The sequence below is a fragment of the Alligator sinensis genome, unplaced genomic scaffold (genome assembly GCF_000455745.1).
Source record: "Alligator sinensis unplaced genomic scaffold, ASM45574v1 scaffold153_1, whole genome shotgun sequence".
NCBI classification, from domain to species: Eukaryota; Metazoa; Chordata; order Crocodylia; family Alligatoridae; genus Alligator; species Alligator sinensis.
The window spans coordinates 744,763-768,566 of record NW_005842099.1 but is presented as its reverse complement, the minus strand read 5'-3'; the positions used below and the strand labels follow the sequence as shown (position 1 = coordinate 768,566).

General features: G+C 44.2%; 1 protein-coding gene across 3 annotated transcripts in view; it reads right to left on the bottom strand.

Annotated features, from left to right (window-relative positions):
- Nucleotides 1–9,117: 9,117 nt before the first annotated feature.
- EPM2A (EPM2A, laforin glucan phosphatase) overlaps nt 9,118–23,804 on the bottom strand; it is a 104,404-nt gene continuing 89,717 nt past the window's right edge. For all 3 annotated transcript variants that reach the window (XM_025204871.1, XM_025204872.1, XM_025204873.1), the window contains 2 exons: nt 13,507–13,748; nt 9,118–11,066 (listed from right to left, as the gene is read on the bottom strand). In XM_025204871.1, coding sequence (XP_025060656.1) covers nt 10,792–11,066; nt 13,507–13,748 — 517 coding nt within the window. In that variant the 3' untranslated portion in view covers nt 9,118–10,791. The remainder of the gene's footprint in view (nt 11,067–13,506; nt 13,749–23,804) is intronic.

The following is a 23,804-nucleotide window of genomic DNA, read 5'->3' as shown; positions in this document are numbered from 1 at the left end:
AGAATCCTACCTTCTGCAAGCTTATCGCAGATAGACTCCTTGATGAATTTTTCCTGAATTTTCCCTGGGATAGAAGTTAGGCTAATTGGCTTATAGTTACCCGGGTCCTCCCTCCTCCCCTTCTTGTGGATGGGCACAACATTGGCCCTCTTCCAGTCCTCAGGGATTTCTTCAAAGTGCCACGAGTTTTGGAAGAGTTTCGCCAGGAGTTCTGCAATGACTTTGGCCAGCTCCTTCAGCACTCTCAGATGAAGGTCATCTGGTCCTGCTGACTTATATATGTCTAATTTTTTTAATTGATCACACACCAGTTCTACGGCAATAGTAGGAAGGCAGTAATTCCTACCCTGCTCATTCTGCACCCTACCTGGCATGATTTTCTCCTTGGCCCGGTGAGGCAAACACCGAGGCAAAGTAGTCATTCAGGAGCTCAGTTTTCTCCCAAATGCTGGTAACCAGATGTCCTGAGTTGTTGAGCAATGGCCCCACACTCCCATTTGTTTTTCTCCTGTTCCCTATCTACCTAAAGAAGGACTTCTTGCTGTCCTTGATTCCCATTGCTAATTTGAGTTCAGTCACTGCTTTAGCCTTTCTGATCTGTTCCCTGCAAGTGCAGGCCATCATTGTATAGTCCTCCTTGGGTCCTGCCCTGAGCCTCCATTATTTATAAGCCTCTTTCTTCTTTCTTAAAAGGACCGTGATTTCGCTGTTTAGCCAAGGGGGCTTCCCAGCCTTTCTGTTTCCTTTTCTCCACATCAGAATGGACTTCCTTTCGAGGATCAAGGATCAGCTTCAAGGATTGTGTCCTTAAGGAACAACCACTCTTCATGCACACCTTTCACCTTTGGTCTTAGTTCTGCAGCACTTCCCCTACTAGTGACCTAAGCTTGTTGAAATTTGCATTTTTGAAGTCCAAGACTTCAACCCTGCTATCAGAAGTCGGTCACCAGGTCGTCTCCTTTGGCCAGGATCAAGTCTAGTAAAGTGTTGCTTCTAGTTGGCCCGTGCACCTCCTGAGTCAGGAAAAGCTCCTTGACACAGGTCAGGAAGGAATGAGACTGATCTGACCCTGGCCAAGTGTTCCTCCCAGGAGATGTCTGGATAATGGAAGTTGCCCATGATGACCATGTCTCATGCATGCGTGGCCTCAGTCAGTTCTTGGGCAAGCTCTAGATCAACTTCCGTCCCCTGGTTTGGTAGTCTGTACTATACACCTACAGTTAGGTTTCTCTCGCCATGCCCCCTCACCCAGCCCCACCACAGCTTGACCCAGAGTTTCAAGCTGTTATTTTTTGGAGCCGATGTCAGCCACCAAGGAGGTGTCCTGCTCTTTCAGGTAGAGAGCAACACTTCCTCCTTTCTTCCCTACCCAGTCCCTTCTATGCACGGCATAGCCCTCTATGGCTATGCTCTAATCATGTGAGGAGTCATACCAGGTCTTCGTGATCCTTACTAGATCGTACTGCCCACTGGACAGCAGGAGGGCTAGCTCCTCCTGCTTGTTACCCCTGCTCCTGGCATTGGTGTATAGGCATCCGAGTCCTCCTACCAAGACTGTCAGTTTTCTGTCATGCTGAAGGAGAACTGTTCTCTCAGCTCCGGCAAGAGTGGCTTTCCTAGTATCCCTGTCTATGGGGATTTCTTGTATGTTGGTCCCAAGGCAAGCTCCTGTCAGTGTTTCCCCATCCCCCAGCAATCTTTGTTTAAAGCCCTATCTAGAAAATTGGCCATCCTGGCTGAGAAAAGGAACTTACCTCTCCACATGAGGTGGATACCATCTCTTCCCAGGAGTCCTCTCCCCCTGAAGTACACGCTGTGGTTGAGGAAGCCAAAGTCCTCTCAGTGACACCACCGTTGGAGTCATCAGTTGACTTCCTCAATGCATCCTTCACCCCTGGGACCATGGCCTGACAGATGGTTCCCTCAATGCCCTGCAGGAGAGAGTCCCCCACCACCACCACCACAATTTTGTGCCTCCTCTTGGGATTGCAGTTCACTGCTTACCTTCCTCCTCCTCTGGTGTCATCATCAGAGCCTCCTCATGCATGGGGAGGGAAGCGTACCTGTTATACAGTGCCAGGGGAGGGTCAGCCCTGACCCTGAGTTTCCTGGAGCGTGAGGTGACTGTCATCCAGTTAGCTCCGGGTGGGTCTTTGTGGTTAGCCTTGCCGGTGGCCACCATCTGTCTTCTTCTCTTCTTCCTTCCTCTGGAGAAGGGCCTGGCAGTAGTCATCAATGAAGTCTTCATGGGCCCTGATGGTGTGGGGGTTTCAATTCAGCCTCAGGCTTTTTGACTGTACTTAGCCACTATCTCCAACTAATTTAGGGCACATCTACATGTGCAACTTAAGGTGAAGCAATAAGCTCTGGCACAGAGTTTATTGCTGCCAGGCATAGCATTTACATGAGCCAGGGACCGCAGCACATCGAGACGGGCTGCAGGCAGCAGGCAGTCCCCCACACTGAAGCACCCTTGTGCCCCAGGAAGCCCGGTCAGTGTCTATATGTGCACTGCTGTGCACAAAAAAACTACACAGCAGGATAGTACTTGTATTTACAAGTACTACCCTGCTTCAGAGTTTATTAGTTTCTGGTTTATTAGTTAATAGGGTTGCACATATGGGTGGCGGAAGGTGGGGGCTAACGGGACTTAGCCTTCCCAAATGCAGGGCAGCAGTACAGCCTCAAGGCAGCCTGGCTGAGGGCTTCTGGCAGCTGCAGCAGGGGTGGGGAGGGAGTTGGGCAGGAGCTAAGGGAGGGACAGGCACTGCGCAGCCAGTGAGGCATAGGACTGAGCCAAGAGTGGCTCATTCTGGGGGTGCAGCTCTTGCTGCTACACCCTGGGACGCATGGGGGGGGGCACGTGCCCCCAGATCTGTGTGAGACAGAGAAGGCTGCTGCTGGGGGCTGGGGCAGTGCCATTGGAAGGGGGCTATGGGGGGGTTGCAGCCACCCCAAAATTCTCCATAGCCCACCTGATCCCCCTCCCAGTGCCACCATCACCCACCCTGAGTGCAGCCCTGCTCCCCCCACCTCCCACCACCAGGATCAGCCCAGCACTGCCCTGGCCCCAGCCTGCAGCAGCAGCCTACCCTGCCCCATGCAGATCCAGGGGCACATGCCCCCCATGCTTCCTAGGAGACATGCAGGGGCTGCCACCCCCTCCGCATACCCACCGCATGAGCTGTGGCTTTATCCTGCACCCTGCCTAGGCTTGCGGCGGGGCAGGTGCGGGAGTCCCAGGGGCTCTGGCCCCTCTGGCCCAGCGGCACATCTGAGGCTGGCTCCACTCTAGCCTCTGGATCTGGGCCCCGTCCCGGGTAGTGTGTGGCCAGGACAGTGCAGGCCTGTGGGGCAGCAGATTCAGTGGTATGAGGGGGCGCCGGTGCCAGGCAACGACCCCAGGCATGGGGAAAGGGGAAGCCACATGGGCACAGTGATCCCGGCCCTGATCCCGGCTCTTCTCTGTTCCTTCCCGAGCCCTGTCCAGTCCCAGCCCCACTTTCCCCTCCCCCCGGCCCTTCCCCTGCAGACTTTCCTACCTGAGGGGGCATGCACACACACACTCATCCCCCCCACAAAAATAATTTTTCTCCCTCCACCTATGGCTGCACATATAGATACCAAGATGTTTACTGTGGAGCTAATTAGTCAGTTCTGCAGTAAACATCTCATGTAGACATGCCTCTAGAATAAATTATTAGGTTCCAGTGTAGAATTACTCCTGGAAAACTCATAGGTAAAATGAGACTGGTGTATTACATTAATGTATGTCATGTGCCTCCTTCTAGCACTTGGTAACTACTCTGCAGAAACAGGCTGTTTCTCACTCCCTGCCCACCTACTGGCAAGACACTGTAATATCACCTACTGCAAGTGCTACACAAGGAGAGCTGGTCCTCTGTCTGTTACTTACCTCAGTATACAAAACTGACATGAGTTACACCAGGTCCTTTAGATGCAGACACATGACATGTTTTCAGTAGTGTAATCTGCTCTACACCAATGTAAAAATGGATCATACTCAATATATATAACAGTACATCAGTGTAATATACTCTCTACCCTATACCTTCCAAGAAAAACATAGGAACTATACACTGATGGAAATTTCTAAGTTACATGGCTTCAGCTCCAGCCTATTTCAGATGACTATCCAAGAACTGTGCTTTGCTTAAGCTATTACAGGTTCCCCCAGCATCTATCAGTGAGATGTTGTAGTAGTGACCTAGAGTCTGCAGTTCTACAATATTCTAGTTATTTGTCCATTCTGGATCCCCGTGGAATTTATATTAATGTATAAAAGAAAAAAAAAACCAGGCGTGTTGATTGTCCACACCCATGTTGGAAGAGACACTCTCTCCAATTCTGCTCCAGTTCCACAGATGCAATTCCCTTTTAACTAATACCTTAGGCTGGGTTCATTTTCTTTTAAAAGGTTGAAATGTTCTTCCCAAATATGTACTTTCCCTGCAGTTATTTTGCTTTTAAATACACCTTCCTGGCTTCCCCTTGCGTAGTTTCAGTGTTTCTTTTATCATCTGTATTTTTTTTTTTAACTCAACACAAGTTTTGCAATATCTCACTACAATTTAGTATGGATAAATAAAATGAGAAATGGGAAGTATTATGGCAAATTTCTCCCACTATATTGAATCATCAGTTTATTTTGATTGCCAAACAGTGAAATCTGTGTAATCCTATAAATCAGAGATGAAAAAGCCTATCATGGTAGGTAATACAGTCCATCCTCTTGCTGGAGACAGATTATTCCCTACAGTACATTTTTTAGTGCATTGTGCATTCTCTCTTTAGCAACTGGGCTTCCATTACCTCCCATGTGCAACTAATCCAGATGCATAACTCTCCCATTTCACAGCACCACCAAATTCAGAATGATGGATTAAATTAAGTCAGAGGAACCTCAGAGTTTATCTGGCTGCCTGACTCATCTCCATGAGTTTTCTCAGCTACCTCTAAAGCATGCCCAGGGACAGGGACCATATCTTCAGCGTGTCTCACTGTGTTCTTCTTCTATGGTGTTTAATTTGCAGATATGATAATGGACATAACTATTAATTACTTCAGTATTTGCATTCTATCAAATAGAGACTCCAAGCAAGACGAGGGTTTTTTGTGCTATGTAGTATACAAACACAATGTGAACTCCAAAGAGTTTAAAATAGAGACAAGTTAAGCAGACAAAGGAAATGGAGGAACAGAGAGTACCCAATGTAATGCACTGCTATGGAGAGATATCTAATTTGCACTAGAAACATTATAGCTGCATTAGTAAAGAGCTCTACCCAAGCTAATACACTCTAATAATGCTACTTAGCAGAGCTAATTTGCCTGGGCAGTGCGCCACACAAACAGATTTCTGGTTCTTCTAAGAACCCATGTTAACTTGGTCTGAGCTAGCTTATGCATATCTCTACTTGGCACAGGACTATGATGTGCTGACATACCCAGAGAAGTGAAGTCTTTTTATCCATGATCACACTTTAAGTTGACCCCAAACACAGGTCCTCTATTCACTCGACAAGAGTGTCAAACTTGCAAACCAGATCCAGACCCACCTCTGGAAGCAGAGCTAGTTGTCAGGGAGCCACAGAGGTTAACACAGCCATTGCTGGCCTGCTGCCACCAAAACACACCCCTAACAGGGGGCCTGTACCCCAAAATTCAGTGGCAGGCTGCACCATGGCACACACCACCCCTGAATTCCTCACCCCTCCAGAAGCCCTAAGGGCTGGATGAGACAGCTCTGTAGGCCAAATGCAAACCTCAGGCCAGATGTTTGCACCCCTGCAGTAGACCTCCCTGGTTTCTACCCCACCCAGTTTTGTTAGCTGTTATATATTAGTATTTCCTTATCAGCTATATTCTGGTCACAGATTGAAATAACAAAACTCAACTCTTCAACACGATCCTACAGTATTAGAGACTGAATACCCATTACAGAAATACTCAGGTGAGCTTAGAGCACCCTTCAAGAATAAGTATGCATAACTGAAAAATAATATTGAGGTCCTGGTAGTAACCTGGAGTTATGAACAGCCCTGTTTCATTCAGAAAATTTCATTTTTTCTTTAATTAAACTAAAAAATATATTTAAGAACTGTTGCCCCCCATTCCATGCAGAGCTCAAAGAATGCTCTATGTGCCAATTCTAATCACCCCCCTCCGTGCGATACCCCCACCAAAGATACTTTCCAATGATGAGCCTTATGTGAGCTTGTGTCTCATCTCTCCTATTGCCCTTGGGCATTAACTCAGTTTATTTTCTCCAATTTAAAATAACTATTTCTGTTTATCAACTCAACTTTCTTTTTAGGAATTATTCTGTTCTAAATATATGAGCACCTTTAGAAATAGACTATTGAGAGGAAATACATACAGATATTAACAACTGAAATACCCTCCTCCTTTTCACCCAAATTACATTACATAGTCTAGTATGTGGAAATGGCTAATGATCCAATCAGCACAAGCACATGTTTCAAATTAGGATTTTAATAGATAAGCACTAGATGCAGACTTATCATGTAATTATGCAGCTGGAAAAATGGAATATTTTGAAATGATTGCTTTTTTTGTTGCTGTAGTCTTTTGCAGGAGGTTCTTTATCATTTAAATTTGTGGTGCTTACTAATTGCATTTGATAGGCAGGACGTTCAATTAATGTTACCTGATACGGTTGGTTTCAATAAGGATGGTGGAGATTGGAACTCTGGTGGCAATAGGAAAACCGAGCATTTTATGGCCATGAATAATGGGACCACAACTCACAGGAACCTTTATATATTTCACTTGTACATTCTTGGGAGGTCATTTTCATCTATTTATTCACCTTATGGCATAGCCCTTATTGCTGTAAAATTTGAGGGGTTCCAATTTAAAAATACACTGATATTTACAAAGATAACACTATACCATCTAGAAGCAAACTTGTGTGTAGCACTACAGTTCACTTGCTATTTGCAGATGATACCCTTCAAATTCAGTATCATTTATGTTTTTGTCACACAAGGGATGGAACATAAATCCATCTGGGATCTGCCATATGTTAGACCACTGCTCCATTTTAAGCAGCATCCTGGCTCCAAAATTAGAAAATTCTTGATGAAGCATACACCAATACCACAATGACCCTACTTAACTGTGTACTGGAGTATAGTTGGATCGGTCATACAGTGGAAACCCTGAAATATAAAATGTGTTGGCTTTAGTTTGCAGCAACTACAGCATTAACAGTGAAAATATTAGTTTTACTCAGCCCTCTGGGAATACTTCATGTTTTAAAAGCTTATGGGGTCAAAAGTCCTTGGACCAAACTAGAATTAGTTCTCCGGGGGCATGTCTCCATGTGCAATTAATGTGCCTGAATTTTCTGTGCAGAATTTTCTGCGCCCCCACATGCATCTGAACGTGTGCCCATCAGGAGTAAATTTGCTCCCAACACGATTTCAAATCCAGGGCTGCTCCTGCCCTGCTCCAAACTCCTGCAGCAGCCAGGGGGAGCTCCAGACCCAACCTGGCAGGGGGGATGGGTGCTGGTCTTGATTTCCATGGGACGAGAAAGAGCTGTCCTGGCTACCAGGCAGCTGCCTCCCTGGCCTGTGGATATCAGGATGGGTCCCAACCTCCACAGCGCTGGGAGGCAGCTGCCTGACAACTGGGACAACTCTCCCTGCCCTGTGAAGATTGGAATGGGTTCCGATCTCCATGTGGCTGGCACACACCATCCTGCCAAGCTGGGACGGCTCTCCCTGCCCCCTGTGGCCCCAGGCTGATAGGCACCCAGCAATTTGCTCCTGGTCAGCATCTACACTTGCACTTTGGCACATTAGTTTAATACACAGATTTCTAGTACCTGTATCTACAGGTACTAGGAAATGGTACATTAGACTAATCTACTGCAAAGTAATTGTCATGCGTGTTTAGATGGTAACTCTTTACTGTGCATTAGTCTACTGCGCAGTAAAGTGTCTCATGTAAATGCACCCTAGGATACTGAAGGTTACACCGAATACCAGGGGCAGCCAGTTATTTTGGGTGGAGGGCCATTTACCGAGTTTTGGCAAGCTCCATAAACCCCGACTAGCCCATGACCTGCACTCCTGACACCCTGCTCTGGGGCCCACCAGCACTGGCCCCAGGACACCAGCACAGGCCCCACGCTCCCATGCACCTAATCTCTTCCACTCCCCCTAACCCCCTGCCGCCTTCTCCACTTTTCTGCCCACCCACTGGCCACTCCTGTACCACATGGTTCCTGGCTGCATGGCCATGACTGTAGGACTCAGCTGGAGCTGACCTGGCCCTGAGGACTGGGGTGATCACCCGCGGTCCTCCCATGCCCCCCCCACCCCCTTCCCCCCACCATTCTTACCTGAATTTCCTGCTCCAGTGCAGGCAGGCACAAACAGCTTCACAGTCCCAGGCCAGAAGTGTCTGTTAGGCAGGGGCTTCTGGTTGCAGGGGGTGGGGGCAGGCAGGTCTTGCTGCTTTTGGGTCCTGTCATCTTTGACAGGCAGCCAGGGGCAGATAAATATTGATTTTCTGAAGGTTTGGGGGCCTTGTGGGTTGGATAGAATGGCTTGGTGGGCCAGATCCGGCCCGTGGGCTGTATTTTGCCCACCCCTGCTGTATACCCTTACAAGGGAGTAAAGAAGAATGAAGGATCTTCAAAGTATAATGGCCCAGATAGGAATTATCAACATACTTCCTCTAGTTCACAAATTTCTGGAAACTAGGAACAAAAACCAGACTTGGTCTTTGCAGTATAGTTAACTTTTGAATGATATTAACATACCACAATACTTGCAGCTTTTCCCTTGCAGCCACAGGACACCAACTGGCATTGTCCTGTTTTACTTGTGGCCGGTTAGGACCTTGTAACTGTGCAACAGAGTTGATTGTTTAGTTTGAATAACAGGTTGGAAAAGGATGTGTATGGGATGGTTTGGAAAGGGATGATCTTGCCTTCAGCATGGGGCTGCACTAGGAGGCCAGTGGAGGTCCCTTGCAGCCCTACTTTTCTATGATTCTAAGGTAATATGGAGCAAAAAACCCAAAACAAAACATGAGACAACACACAGTGATAGACCTGCAATTGGGTTTTATTTAACAAATATTCTAGTTTAATTTACTTTTTAAACAGATGATGATTATTATTTCAGAACAGAAATAAAAAATAAAATTATGTTTGAACAATTATTTTAAATAATTTTCACTAGCATCTTCACACTTGAGAGTGTTTGGGTAGAAAGTAAAGGGAACAGGCTATGCTGGCCATTCTCCATGAACAATTCAGAGAATATAATAATGGCAATAGCAAAAATAAGTCTCCAATGAAAGGTTACCATATCCTTATCATTAAGGACACATGCATTGGCTAAAACAAACTACATTGGCACCAAATAAATCTTCACATGGGCAAATAATTTGGCTACAAAAAAGAGAAAAAAAATTAACTGAATCATTGTCCTACAAAATTACTTTCTTTAATTATTGTGCGTCTTTAATGAGGAACTTGGGCTGCTTCCCTTATACTCCCTGCTCCTATCCACTTCAGATTCTCAGCAGAGGAAATTTTCCAATCCCTTTGCTCAAGGCCATGAGCAGCCGTACCTATTTTTGTCTGAGATGGGCTGGTTTGTACTCTGAAGTCTATTAAGGCCACTTCTAGTTTACCAAAAACAGCAGTGTCTGAACAGCAATGGGAAGTCCTGTCTCCCACACAGACAAGAGGCTCTTGCTGCTGCAGAACAGCCAGACCAGGCCAGCCAGGACAATGAGAATGGCTACTATACCCAGGAAACTCTCTCTGGCTGTTATCATGGCAGCACAGACTGCAGAGAGGCTCACCAGACCAACTCGCATCGCTTTAACTTAACCCATTATTATTATTGTTTTGTGGTTGTTTTTACAAGGATTGAGGTACCACCTGGGGATTGCAATCAAAGATCAGGGCCCCAGTGTGTTAGATATGGCACAGACAGTGAGGACAAAATGAGTTCCTGACCTAGAGAACTCACAGTCTAGGATAACCTAATAAATAGTAGCTCTCTCTTGCAGTACAATAAATCTGTATAGGTGAGTTTTTCTTCTTTTCTTTATGCTGAACACTAAAACATATATGTCACAATAAAGTGCAGCTGTAAAGTTTAGTAAATCATATTGATTATAAACCCAAAGAGAGAAAAAGCTATTTTTTTTCTCAAAGTGAATTGTGTTTAGCTTCCTGTTTGTTAAAGAAACCAAATTGAATAAATCCATCTTCTTTTGCACTTTGTTAAAAATACTATTTCATTATAAAGTCCTTGGTAAACACACCACTAAAGCATGCTGTAACTGAAATGGCTCAAACCTCCTAACTACCAACCCAAAGATCTCAAAATCACACAGTCCCCTTTTATTTATCTAGCACCTTTAAGAACCCCTGACCTTCTGCTTATTGTTGTGTTGCCAACTCCTACAATTCTATCATGAGTCTTTCGATATTTGGTGTTTTTCTTATGGCTCCAGCTCTTGAACCAGAATCTCAGAATCTGAGCTTCCAGTTCTCACTTCAGAGAAACCCTTTAAGAACACACAAAGACTTAAAAAAAAAAAAAAAAGCTAAGGTGTCTCTGTATTTGCCTTCTATTGGATATCTGTATTTCTTTATAAATATCATGTTCTTGAAGACAAGTTCCTAATTTTGCAGCTCATGAATTTTCAATGTTTGGGGCTGGCAGTACTATTTCTCTTTCCTCCTCACCCCATCTATCTGCTGTTCTACCACTAAGGTTTGCATGAAGAACGAAGAGGTCCAAATTTCTGATAGAAATCACCTTCAGCACGAACCAGAGCTTCCTCATCTATGTAGACAGCTGGTCTTCTAGAGGCCACAAAGTACTGCACCTTTCTCAGGTTCCATCCCATCACATACTTTAACCAACCACAAATTGCAGCTGTGGACCTGCCAACGCCGGCATTGCAATGAACGTAGACAATGTGTCCGTTCTCTAGCAGCCCATGGAGAAGGCAGACAGCCTGAGGCAACATCTGAATTCTTCCTAAGATTAAAAAACAAGTTACAGTTCATATGCATTCAAGAAAGTTAGAACTGCTGTTAAAAGTATGTCTCAACAGCCTGTTTTAAGTGAAATTATACTGGCAGGCAAGGAGACATCTAGTAAAGCTTGTTTCCTTTTTTTTTCTTTAGTAGGGAAATATAATAATATATGTAGATGTTATGGACTGCCAGATAGCAAACACCTTTCTAGACAGCCAAGGGCCAATATTTTCAAGAGAATAATCTGAAGCATCTACATTGAGACACATTACAGATACTTAATATTAGGTATGCGTTATGCTTTTTCTAAAAACTGGGCCCTCTTACTGGTTGTTCAGACAAAAATCACAAAACAATTTTGGAAATTTTGGCCTGGATGTGAAATCAGTAACAATTACTATCAATAATCATCAATTAACTGGTATTCATGTCAATGTTCCCAAATGCCCTTCCTCTTTAACCATCTCCTTACTGTTAAGTTAGAGGTCCAGGTAATGTGAAGTTAATTTAAAGCTGGCTCTCATACCTTCTTGGAAAACAGACTATGATCTATCCTAAAATGCATATGGCAGGCTATATGTCATCCAATATGGACAGAGATGAAGCAGCCATTGTATTCTGTATGACATCTTGTTTTGTTATTAAAGCTAGGGAGCCAGAAATTTAATAATTTTGATATATCATGTCTCTGAAGCCACTCATATTCCCTTTAATTGCTTATGTCATTCATAGAACAAAGACAATAATAATAATAATAATAATAATAATAATAATATTTTGCTAGCAGAAGCATAAATATGTTTAACAAAAATAACACAGACAATTTAACATTCACAACAGAATTGATCCCAGAACTATAAAAGGAAAATAAGTATTAATTTGATTTCTGTTCTGATATGGTCATCTTGGATAACATATATGGTAAAACACAGCTGATAAGATAGTAAATTAATTCACTGCCAAGAGATCCCCTATAGATGGTGTTATTAGTACAGTCATAGATGAACTATTGCCTTTAATGGCAACATAGTGCCTCCTCCAAAAAATCAACTTTCACTGAAATATAAATGTAGTTTTGCAAGTGACTGGAAAAAGCCAGTTGCATTTTCAATTTACAACTAAAGTACTGAAAATATATTTTGCATTTTGCGCAAAATACATTAAAAAGAGCATCCTTATAAATACATGCCTCTGTGGCATTTTTTTTCTTTTGCAAATTAGCAGCTGCTATACATTAAACCGTCACTAAAAGCTCTCTACAAAAATGTTGTAAACTGGAACATTCAGTACCAAGACCTGCCCTCTATACCATACATAATTTTGAACAGAGGCAAAATGACATAATCAGACATCTTGCACTATGTATATGTGTTATGGCTTGATCATGCTCTGATTAAAATAAACAGCAAACCTCTCACTGCCTTAAATTGGCATAGGAGGAGGTCCTAGGTAGGTAATTAGCATTTTTAGAATCATGAGGTTGCCATGAGCCATTTTCTCCAACGACTTTCATATGCTACTACCATGTTCCAAGGCTCTGTTTTGAGGGCCCCTATTCCTTTAGTTGTCCATCAAGTGACAGCGAACAATCTTTTCACCTTGAGGGTGAAGTATACCATATCTCTACAGTTCCCAGTCCCTATTACCCTTTCAAGTCAGGCTACAACAAAGCCTATTTAACCTATGGAACATCTGAGCAAAAAACAGTAGGTCAATTCATATGCCAGTTTCAAAGTTTTATCTTCAAGAAAGGTATCTAACCAAAATTACAGTTCTCTACATGTGGCTGCAACATTTCACTGTATAAAGATGCCCTACATATATTGGAGTAGCACTGATGTAAGAAAGCCCTGGAGTTTTCCAGCCTTTTGGTTAGAAATAAAATGTATCTATTCATCTATTTTCACTGGTGAACCCAGGATTCTAAGTGGGCAAATACAAATCCTAATTTGTGTTATATTTTGGTGTCTTCTATTTATCCTAAATAAATTCAAAACTATTATACTTGACAGTCCAAGGAAGTAATGGACTAGCAGACTGCTGAAAAGAGGCAGAGAGTGCCAGAACAGGATATCTTGTATTGCCTCTCAGCAGGTGCAGCAATTTCAGTGTCCAGCTGTGTAAGCCAGCGACCACACATGTGATGTGCATGTTTTCATGATAGAGACTGAACTAAAGCTGAAAGAAAAGTTTCAAAGCAGCTACCAGTTTCTGCTGGGTTTTAAATGGACACCCATACACATAGACACCATCAATAGTAGCTCAGAGGATCTCTCTGCATATGACAAAATATAAACAATCCACTAGGGAAATCACAACAAAATTACCATTACTACTGCTATGATCCTAATTAAAAACAAACTATTCATAAAAACCACATCAAAGAAAACATTTTATTGAAAAGCTTTGCTAATACTTTGCAATACCGCTTTGAGCATTACCTTCTGTACTCATGTCTGGAGTTGGCATCCAGACGTATACGAGCCCTTCCTCCTTATACAGTTTCATGAGGATTTCTGGACTCATGGGTTCTGGATAGCGGTTGCAGCCCCAGGAATTCTGGTTGATATCCCATTCAGTCTGGAAATTCATTACAGCTGTAACACCCAATTCATGTTTTAGCTTGATAGTCACATGCTCCACCTGCCGAGGGCAACTTCCCAGCCAGATGTTTGGCAGAATTCTAGCACAGAGAAAACATTGGAGTGCAGGTCATTAAAGTCTTTCAGCAAAAATGACACCCTCATTCTCATACAAAACGCAAATTTTCTGTCAAATTAAGTGGCTCAAGATCCAACTAGAATTATATGTAACAGATTGTTAACAAACTCTTATGTCATATATTAAAAAGCTTCTAATTTCTTTATGGCATAAGCAGTAATGATGTATTCTGAAAACCAGATTATAAACCCAACACCAGAGCCAGATTTGCTTGGCTTGTGTAGATGGCAGCCTAACAAAATCATACCATAATTAACAGCAAAGGTACCAGTCATCAGCTCCTACAAAGGAAGCTAACAAGTACATAAAACCCACCACAAAACCCAGAAGACACACAACTTTTGTGAGACGGAAAGGGAGACAACTGTGGAAAGCTATAGAAACAAACTACAAGCTATGGAACGCTTGCTACTTTACCGATACTTTTGAAGTGAGCAAAACAAATCAGGCACCAGTTTAAACCAAATCAAACCTCTTGTGGTGTTCACAAAAGTCTGTATTTCAGACTCTGAACTCCAGACAGAGAGGGATGAAACATATTTGGCCTCCTTGGAAACTAGAAAAAGCAGAAAATATTGCAAGAAAACACGAGAGGTTTGGAGAATTTGGACAAACATCCACATTTTGGAGGATTACCCAAACCAAACCTTCAAACCTTTTGAGGTTTGCCCGCAACCAATTATCATGAAAATTATTAAATGCCTTGGCAGTCTTTGGCACATAAACAAACTAAAATAGCAAGGGCTTTATTCTGAGGAAGGGATTTCTAATTTTCACATCCAAGTAACATGATTTTATTCACAATATTTTCACCATTCCTGTGTAAGTGCAAACAATTAACTGTGCATATAACTAGTCTTGTATACACTGAACTATCAATTTTGCATCTGCAATCACAATAACCACATATGTAAAATATGCAAACTGTGGCATATGCAAATTTGTGAATCAGAGACTAGGCCAGCATCATGCCAGTGACAGCAAGAGTACACCCTTCAAATATGAAATGTCACAGATTTTCTGAATTTTAATAATTTGCATACAAGCTGTGGAGCCCTTGCTTCTTCTGGTAAGCACACTCATGCTCACATGAGTAGTCCCACTAAATTTTCATATGGATAGCCCCACTGCATTCATTGTGGCTATCTCAGGGAGAAGTGCTGGCTAGCAGAGGTAAAGACCTGCCAACCAGTACTTGATAGATTCATAGATTCATAGATGCTAGGGTTGGAAGGGACCTCAAAAGATCATCAAGTCCGACCCCCTGCATAGGCAGGGAAGAGTGCTGGGGTCAGATGACCCCAGCCAGATGCCTATCCAGCCTTCTCTTAAAGACCCCCAAGGTAGGGGAGAGCACCACCTCCATTGGAAGCCCATTCCAAATTTGGCCACCTTCACTATAAAGAACTTTTTCCTGATGTCTAGCCTAAATCTATTCTCTGTCAGTTTGTGACCATTGCTCCTTGTTACCCCAAGAGGTGCCCTGGTGAACCAAGCATCTCTGATATCTTGCTGCATGCCGCCCAAAAATGAATTTCTAGATGGCCACAAGATCACCTCTCAGCCTTCTCTTGCGGAGGGTGAAGAGGTCCAGGTCCCTCAGTCTCTCCTCATAGGGCTTGGCCTGTAAGCCCTGAACCATACGAGTGGCCCTCCTCTGGACCCTCTCAAAGCTATCCACATCCTTCTTAAAGTACGGTGCCCAAAACTGAATGCAGTACACCAAATGTGGTCTTTCCAATGCTGCATAGAGGGGAAGTATCACCTCCTTGGTTCTATCTGTCATGCATCTGCTGATGCATGATAAAGTGCAGTTAGCTTTGCTGATGATTTCATCACACTGACAACTCATGTTTATGTTGGAGTCCGCTATGACTCCGAGATCCCTTTCTGCTTCTGTGCTGCTGAGAGGGTTGCTTCCCAGCCAGTAGGTGTGCTGAATACTTTTATGCCCTAGGTGCAGCACTCTGCACTTGTCCTTGTTGTACTGCATCCCATTGTGTTCTGCCCACTTTTCCAACCTGTCCAGGTCTGCCTGCAATTGTTCCCTACCCTCTGAAGTGTTCACTTCACCCCACAATTTAGTATCATCTGCAAACTTGGACAGAGTACACTTCACACCCACATCCAAGTCACCGATGAAGATATTGAGGAGTTCAGGGCCAAGGACCAAACCCTGCGGGACCCCACTACCCACATCCTTCCAGGTCGATACCAACCCATCTACTACCACTCTCTGGTTGCAACCCCCAAGCCAATTTGCCACCCACTGGACCATGTAAACATCTAAGTCACAGACTCTTAATTTATTTATGAGAATGGGATGAGATACCGTATTGAAGGCCTTCCTAAAATCCAGGAAAACAACATCCACCTCTATTCCTGTGTGTAAGAGTTTTGTGACCTGGTCATAAAACAAAACCAGATTAGTCAGGCAAAAAAGAAACTACCAGTAGTGGGGTTTGAACCCACAGGAATATACATCCATTAGATCCTAAGTCCAACACCTTAACCACTCAGCCATCCTGGTGTAGGGTTACAATACACTCTAATGACTCAAATCCTTCAAACTACTCCTATAAGATTACTAGAACAGAATTTAGTATCTCTGGGATTATACTCCTTACATATTTATAAACAAGCCAGCCTGAGTCAAAAAAGGCTGAATGAGGGCAGCTTATAAAAAAAAGATACGATTATAAAGACAAATAAAATAAAATTTGTAATAGAACAAACTCCCCGAACAATGCCACAATACATAACCCTGCTTGCTGGGGGCTCACCTAAATAAAAAGGTCCTGCAACTCTTCTGGATGATGCCCAGGCTTGGGCTCTGATGAATCACATGGAGGAGGGAGCTCCAGAGCTGAGCAGCAACTACTGACAATAACCTCCCACATTTTTGCCAAATGAACTTGGCACACAGATAGTAGTTGGAGCAGGATGCTTTTGGCTGACCTTAGGGATCGCCATGGGACATAATAGAAAAAGGGGATCCCTTAGCTATGTAGGGCCAAGACCACTTAAGAGTCCTGGATGGAGACCACTTGAATTAGCCAGGCCATTCACTACCTGGAACAAGTTCTTCTAGACAGCAGTAATTACAGATGCAATGGCAGTGGGGAAGAAAAAATATTTTAAAATGCATTCCTGTAGGGACAGAAACAGCTTCAGCTAAACATACAACAGAGCTCAGGAACTAGCTGAATATGAAGATAAAGACCACAATTCCAAAATATGGTAATTGCAGCAGGGGGCTATCTCCCGGGTTTATAAATAACAGATGAAAGCCCCACCTTGGGGCATATTTATTAGACAGCAACCAACTGTACCTTGAGGATTGTCAGCTCAAGTTATGATAGCAATTTCTATTCATGTCACTACAGCTTGTTTGGCTAGACACAGTTCATTTGGTTCAGCCTTAATGAGACTGCTAAAGTGATCAGTATAACATGTCCTAGAATAGACAGTGATAGCTCTGCCTTCCCTCACTGGTGCAGGATGTTGATGGGTGTAACACAGGTCACCCAGTGCTCACTAAACATAATCAAGCTTTAACACTGTAGCCCAAGGAAACTAACATTTATGCCACAGAAAACTCATTTAATTTGTCACTAGTCTTAGTTCTACTGCTTGTTCTGCATACTCTATATTCTTCAGACGACTAAGCAGAGAAAAGAAGAGGAGAAATGGGAAGCTCAGATTTTGAGGCCCTTCCTTTCTAAACCTACAGATTAAATTTATTTAGTTTTATACAAAATATCAATACAAAACCAAACCAACAGCTGTGCCCACAGACTACCAGAATAAATCAAAATAAGGTACAGGTTTCCGTATTGTCAGTAGGTCAAGTCTGAGCCCAATTCTCAGGTATATTAAGAAATCTTGGTATTGTTCCCTACATGGATAGCTGCCTGTGACAGGGAACCCAAATCCTGTCATGAGGAAGAAGGTGTGCCCCTATAAGGCTAGAACCTTCTGGGCATGGAGGGCTGGTGAGGAAGGGGTTAACTGCTGAACTGGGACAGCTAGTCAGCTGACGGAAAGAGGAAAGACTATAAAAACCCTGGGTTGAACAGCAGTAAGGAGGTCAGCAGCCGAAGGGGAAGCAGTGCCCCTGAGAGTTCCAGAAAGAAGTTTGGGGAGCGGTCCATGGCAGGAAGGGGGAAGCTACAGAAGCCCCTGTGAGATGACGACTGCATCCACAACCAGGGCTGCAGCCAGAGGTGTGGAGCTGAGACTCGAAGAGAGTTCATGTAAGATGACCCGCTGTGTTGATTGAGCAAGTGCAGTTATTATTATTTTGTTTTTGGGATTATTGAATAAGACCGGAGGTTTGGGTAAGGCTATTAGGGGATGGAGGAGGCCTCATTTTTGGGGACCCACTCCAAAGTGGGAGCCCCGGCGCCAGTGAGGGCACAGCTTTTGGGGGCACAGACCCCGGCACCATTGAGGCGCAGAGGGAGACAGGGCCGCAGAGAGCCCGAGTGCCAGTAAGGGTGCAGTTTTGGGACAATCTTAAAAAGGCCAGGGTGTCCTGGTGCACCTGGGGGTGCAAGTATATATTTTTTCTATTATTTGGACTGGTGGGGCTGTACCCTGGTTTATGAACTTGCAACCCCCTGGCTGTGCGGCTGGTGCCCATGCTTCTGGGCCAGGGAGTGCCGTGCTTTAGAAAGGAGCAGAAAAGGGGGCCACGAGCCTCCAGGCACTGGAAGGAAAAGCTAGAGCCTTGGAGTCGAACCCTGTTTAATGGGTTTGGATGGGGAGGCCTAGCTAGAGAAAAGGGGTCAGGCCATCCTAGGAGAGACCACAACATACCCAATATAATAGGCAGTCTCCCGCTCGCATAATAATTTCCATCAAGACATGGCAGGCGAGATTAGGGCAGGACAGAAGAATTCCAAGAGGGCTCCAAGGGCCCCCCACGTAAGGTGCGGATGACCAGGAAGATGGCGCTGGGGAGGGCGACCTGTTATACTGCCCTAAAGCTGGCAAAATCAGCCACAGCAGAACTCTTATTAATTTCAGGGGAATGCTTGAGTGACAAAGGCTCACTACAGGGACTGCTACACCCTACCACTTATACTATAAGGCAAATTGCCTAGAAAAGTGACATAGTCAGGGATTTCTTCCATCCTTGTGACCTGCCACAGTCATAAGCCCTTAATGCCATTGGCAGCTGATATATAGTAAAAGTGGTAGCTCTGGCTCCCCTGGTCCAGTAGGACCAGAGCAGTTCCTGGATTGTCCCACAAGTGGAAGAGCAAAACAGTGGCTGAAAGACATCTTTATGAATCCTCTCTCTATTCTAAGTGGCATTGAGACCATGGACTGACATTACGCTTGGAGTGTAAAATATGTACTTGCTAAAAGTGAATGTACAGCCGTTCAAGCAGGTCAGAGGGGAAGCAACATGGACAAATGCTACCTCTTGGCAGCGAGATGATTTCTAGTGCCACGTGTAATGCCTGTAAAGTTACATGTCACAGTACATGGAATTGCTTAGTTTTTCAGCGTCTTGGATGTAACAGGACCTGTCTCTAAAGGAGGCTGTGGCACTCCCTGGCAGCCACACTAACCCCATCTCACTCTGGCTCCCCAGTGTACTGTCCTGTCCTTGCCTGGCATGTCTTGCTGGTAAACTCGTATTAACTGGTGAGGCTTCCCACAGAATACCAGAGTGAGCCTTGGTGTGCTTCTCTCCACCCTGCTCATTGTTGGCCTCCTCACCACATCTTTGAACTCTCGAGCAGGGCATCTCCCTACAGTTGGTCTCCGAGTCTATAGCCAGGTCTTTTTTTTTAGGTCCCTGTTAACAATCCTTCACTCTTTAGCCCCTGATAGCAGTCATTCTGAATGGCTTTATCTTCCTAACCTGTCAGCAGTCCTTAGCTAGAGCTCTCTCATGAGCCCCCTCATTGCTAGTTCTGTCCTGGGGCACGCAATCTCTGCCCTTAGTGAGTCTCCCTTGGGCCTACAGTTTCCACCTGAGTCCATTGAACTAAATGCACAGTGCTTCCTTTAAACACCTGCGCTGGCTTTGCAATGCTACAGCCCTCTGCAAACCAGATAATTAACAGCACCCCTAGTGGCCTCCATTTTCCCCCTTCTTGCCTTTCAACTGACATAAACAATATAAGAAATAAGTTATTTCTTTATGAGACTTTCTGCAGAGCTCTTTCTCCTCCAAGTATCTGGGCCAGAATTAGCTTATATGGCCCTGAACTCCACCCTTCTGGTTCTCTCCACCAGACACATGGGTTTCTCACTGGCCTCATCAGCAGGCTTACTGCTTTGCAGTCTGCCTTCCCGCAGGCTGTGCTCTGCACTTCTTGTAGCCACTTAGCTCTGCTTCTTCTGTCTCTCCAGTATCAGGAGTTAGGGGGCCCTGTTGCATGGAGGGCTTTGTGTCTTGTCTTCCCCACTCCGCTCAGCACCAGGGTGTTTGTGACCAACACCAAATTCTACTGCCTCAGGGAGGCAGAGCCAAGGGCACACATCACCATGCCAAATTGCTACTTGCTGCTGTCTCTATTTATGAGGATAGACTTCTTCCTTATTTGCATGGAAACAGATTCCCAGGCACTCCCAGAGGACTGCCCAATTTGAGTGGACTCGGGTGATCATTTTGCTCATTCTCCAAACTGAATCAGACTAGCAGCTTCATTCAGAACCAGACCTATGTCATCATTTAAAAAACACAGCATGAATCCATCCTGCAAAATTTCTGGCCATGCACTACAGGTAACATCAGCCTCTCTGGCCCTACCTAAAACCTCAGCAAGGGCATGGAGCAAGAAGCTGTGAGCAGTTGATTCCATGCATGGGTACTCAAACTGGCTGGGCATGATTCGAGGCTGCTGTAATGGTTAAAGGCCATGGCTGGGGAGAAGGAACTAAATGCCTCTCCTGAGGCTGAGACTATGTCACAGGCCGATGGGGTATTGCTTACCAAAGGCTGTTACGGTTGTCTCAGCCAGAAGGTGCATATGTGCTTCACAGCACAAGTCCAGAGTGCTTTGACAGTGAAGCCTCAGCCAGGTCAGCAGCTCTGTCCCCCAGCAGTTTGGTGAGGCAGGTCAAGCACAGTGCTAGTGCTCCCTGGAGAGACCTGGACACCTCCTGCGCTACCACATCTGCTGTGGATTTGTGCAGGCCAAACTGGCTGGCAACAAACCAGAGGGGTGGTGCATTGTGAGCTTCCAAGTGACAAAGGCAATGAGCTTCTCCATAGTCATGGATGCCCTTTTGCCAATGCCCTGTTACCTACTGAGCTGGCTCCCACCCACATGTATCTCCAAGATGCTCAGGCACATCTTGAACTCCTGTTGCCACTGCTCATCATTCCAAGATGATTCACTCGGTGCTCACTTCATACACCGTAAAATGCCAGTACATGGTCTGCAAGTGGGCCCAAAGAACTGTGGTGAGCCTGGTGTCCAGTATGGCATTATCAATGTCAGCCATGTTGCTTGTTGCCAGGAATAGGGAACAGAGCTTGAGGATGTGCATAGCAAGGGCCTCAGTCATGTCTGTATGATTGTGCATGGCACTGCACACTAGCCTGTGCAGGACCTGAACAAGCTCGCCAAAGTAGTAGTAGCAGGTCTTGATTCTCTGCTGGCAAGTATACAGTCATCATGACTTGCTGGCACTGCTGGGTCATGAGCTGGAGGAGGCCTGGATCCACAGCAGGGCTTTGGGAGTAGAAAAATGACCAGTGGAGCTCTGGCACTTTCAACTGTCCTTGGAAACATCAGGACATGGGTACCCCTGCAAAGCATGTTGGGATTTCAGCACTCTGAATCCCTAGCTCTAGACCCTTAGCAGTACATGCTCTGGCCATGCTTTACAGCACCATGGACAAGCAGGCACTTGACCTCTTGCATACACTTGTCATGCTGTATTTTTTAGCACTACAAATTTAACAAAAATTTTTAGTGCCTCGAATGCCTGTCCATGTTTCATTTATTAACAAAATTATGACAATGTCAATATATGTTTTTACAACGTATTCTGCCAGGAACTTAAGGCACTGTCTACAATAAGTTCTGGATCTTCTAGAATCCACATAATTCCACACTACTATTATAGGCCCATAACCTACAGTTGTCTTTGGCTCAGATGTCTCTCTAGGTCCTTGTATCCAAACTGTTTAAATCTTCCCAGCTACCACCTTGAAATACAGCCTTCCCATTCTATCAGTCCAGCAAACTCTTGTTCAAGCTGTCATCATCTCACATCTAGATTACTATTACACGACATACTTGGTTTTGACAAATGAAACCTTGTCCCCTAATATCCTTCCAGAAAGCTGCTGAAAACATTTTTCTAGTGCATTTTAAAAATATCACAGCCTCTCTTTGAATTCCTTCTCTAGCTACCCTTTCTCTATCACATAAAATATAAGCTATACTGCTTCTTCTCAAGGCCTTCATAGCAGTCCCTTTCCTACTTTCACTTCTCATTTAATATTGAAAAGTTGATTTAAACTGTCAGTCAGCTCATAATACCAGCCTTCATCGCCACTTTGCTAAAATTTCAAACAAGTTCCTTTTGTGCTTTTTCCCTGCTGTCTCTGTAATTTGGAGAAGCTCCCAATAAACATCCATAAATCACTTTTTTACTCGCCTTTAAAACCCATCTTAAAATCTTGCCAAGATGCTTACAAAAACATTTGCAATGGTTAGGTTGCTAGTGTGCTGAGACCACTGCCTACAATGCTGACTAATGGTGTTTTATCATTCCCTTTATTCCCCGCTCTGCTGATCTCTTCTGTCTTTTACCAAGATGACAAGCTGTTTGGAGCAAGGACCATCTTTTTGTCCTGTGTTTGTAGCAGAGTGGAGTTCTGGCCCACAACTAGGGCTCCTGAGCACTATAATGAAATGTTCTGATATTTAGTGAATTGTTCAGTGTTTCTTTTTTTTAAATAATTGAATCTCGCGCTATTTCTATTTATTGTGACTGGGTGAAAAGCAGGAACACAGAAAAGGACCAAAATGACAGGTGGCACCTACCATTACATGGCCCAGCTGACACTTGTGAATTGGGTCCTTGAGACCAACTCCATTATTTTTACCATTCATTTTGACAAGACCAAAATTTGCTTGCAAGTCTCCTGCACCATCTCTACTTATCAGTGATACCTGTATAGCTTTAGGCCATGAACCAGCATTCATTTCAAATGAAGGAAATTTCCCAGTCTGGAGAAGAGGGGAGCCTGCTGCTCCCCTTCTGTCCCAGACCAAGACTGGTAGGGGAGCATACAGGCATTCCTTCTTGTGTAAGGGAGGGAAGTCTTCCAGGTGTTTTAAATCTGGAAGATCATTCTCCTGCAGGAGGCATGTTTCCCCTGGGAGAAATTGAATGAATACCTGCACGCTCCTAGCGATTCTCCTGGTAGAAATGTATTGCTTAACTGTTCTTTTACCAGGAAGATATTTGTTGTAGATATCATGCACTGTACAATGAGGCACAGTTGACTTATTTATATAAACCATTTATTTAAAATATCTAATTATGACAATGTTACTATTTGGTTCCTGTGTTTTTTCTTTTGGGCTTTATTTCTTTATTTTCTCTTTACTTAATCAGTGATTGGGGGGTGGGTAGGAGGGCGTTCAGTGAAAAATACAGCCACAGATGCTGATAAACAGTTTAGTAACTGTTTTCTAAATACTTCCATATATTTATCCCACTAGTCTTAACAAGAGCATCATTACATGAGAGATCACGAAGATTTAAAGAACTGGTAAAGTTATTTTAGTCTCATAATCTCTTGCGTTAGAAAATGAGCTGCTTGGCTTTATTTTTAATATGAACTTTTCCTTCTCTTTGACTGCTACTATAACATGAGGTAATCAGATCTGGACTGGGTTAGTATTTGGTGAGCAAAACTTCATTTTTGCCTCCCTGAACTTATCATGTACAATTGCTTTGAGCTGGTCAAGAGTTTCTATCTTCCAACCCTGAAGTGGTTGCTCTGCAGATTAATAGATCCTTATATACAGAC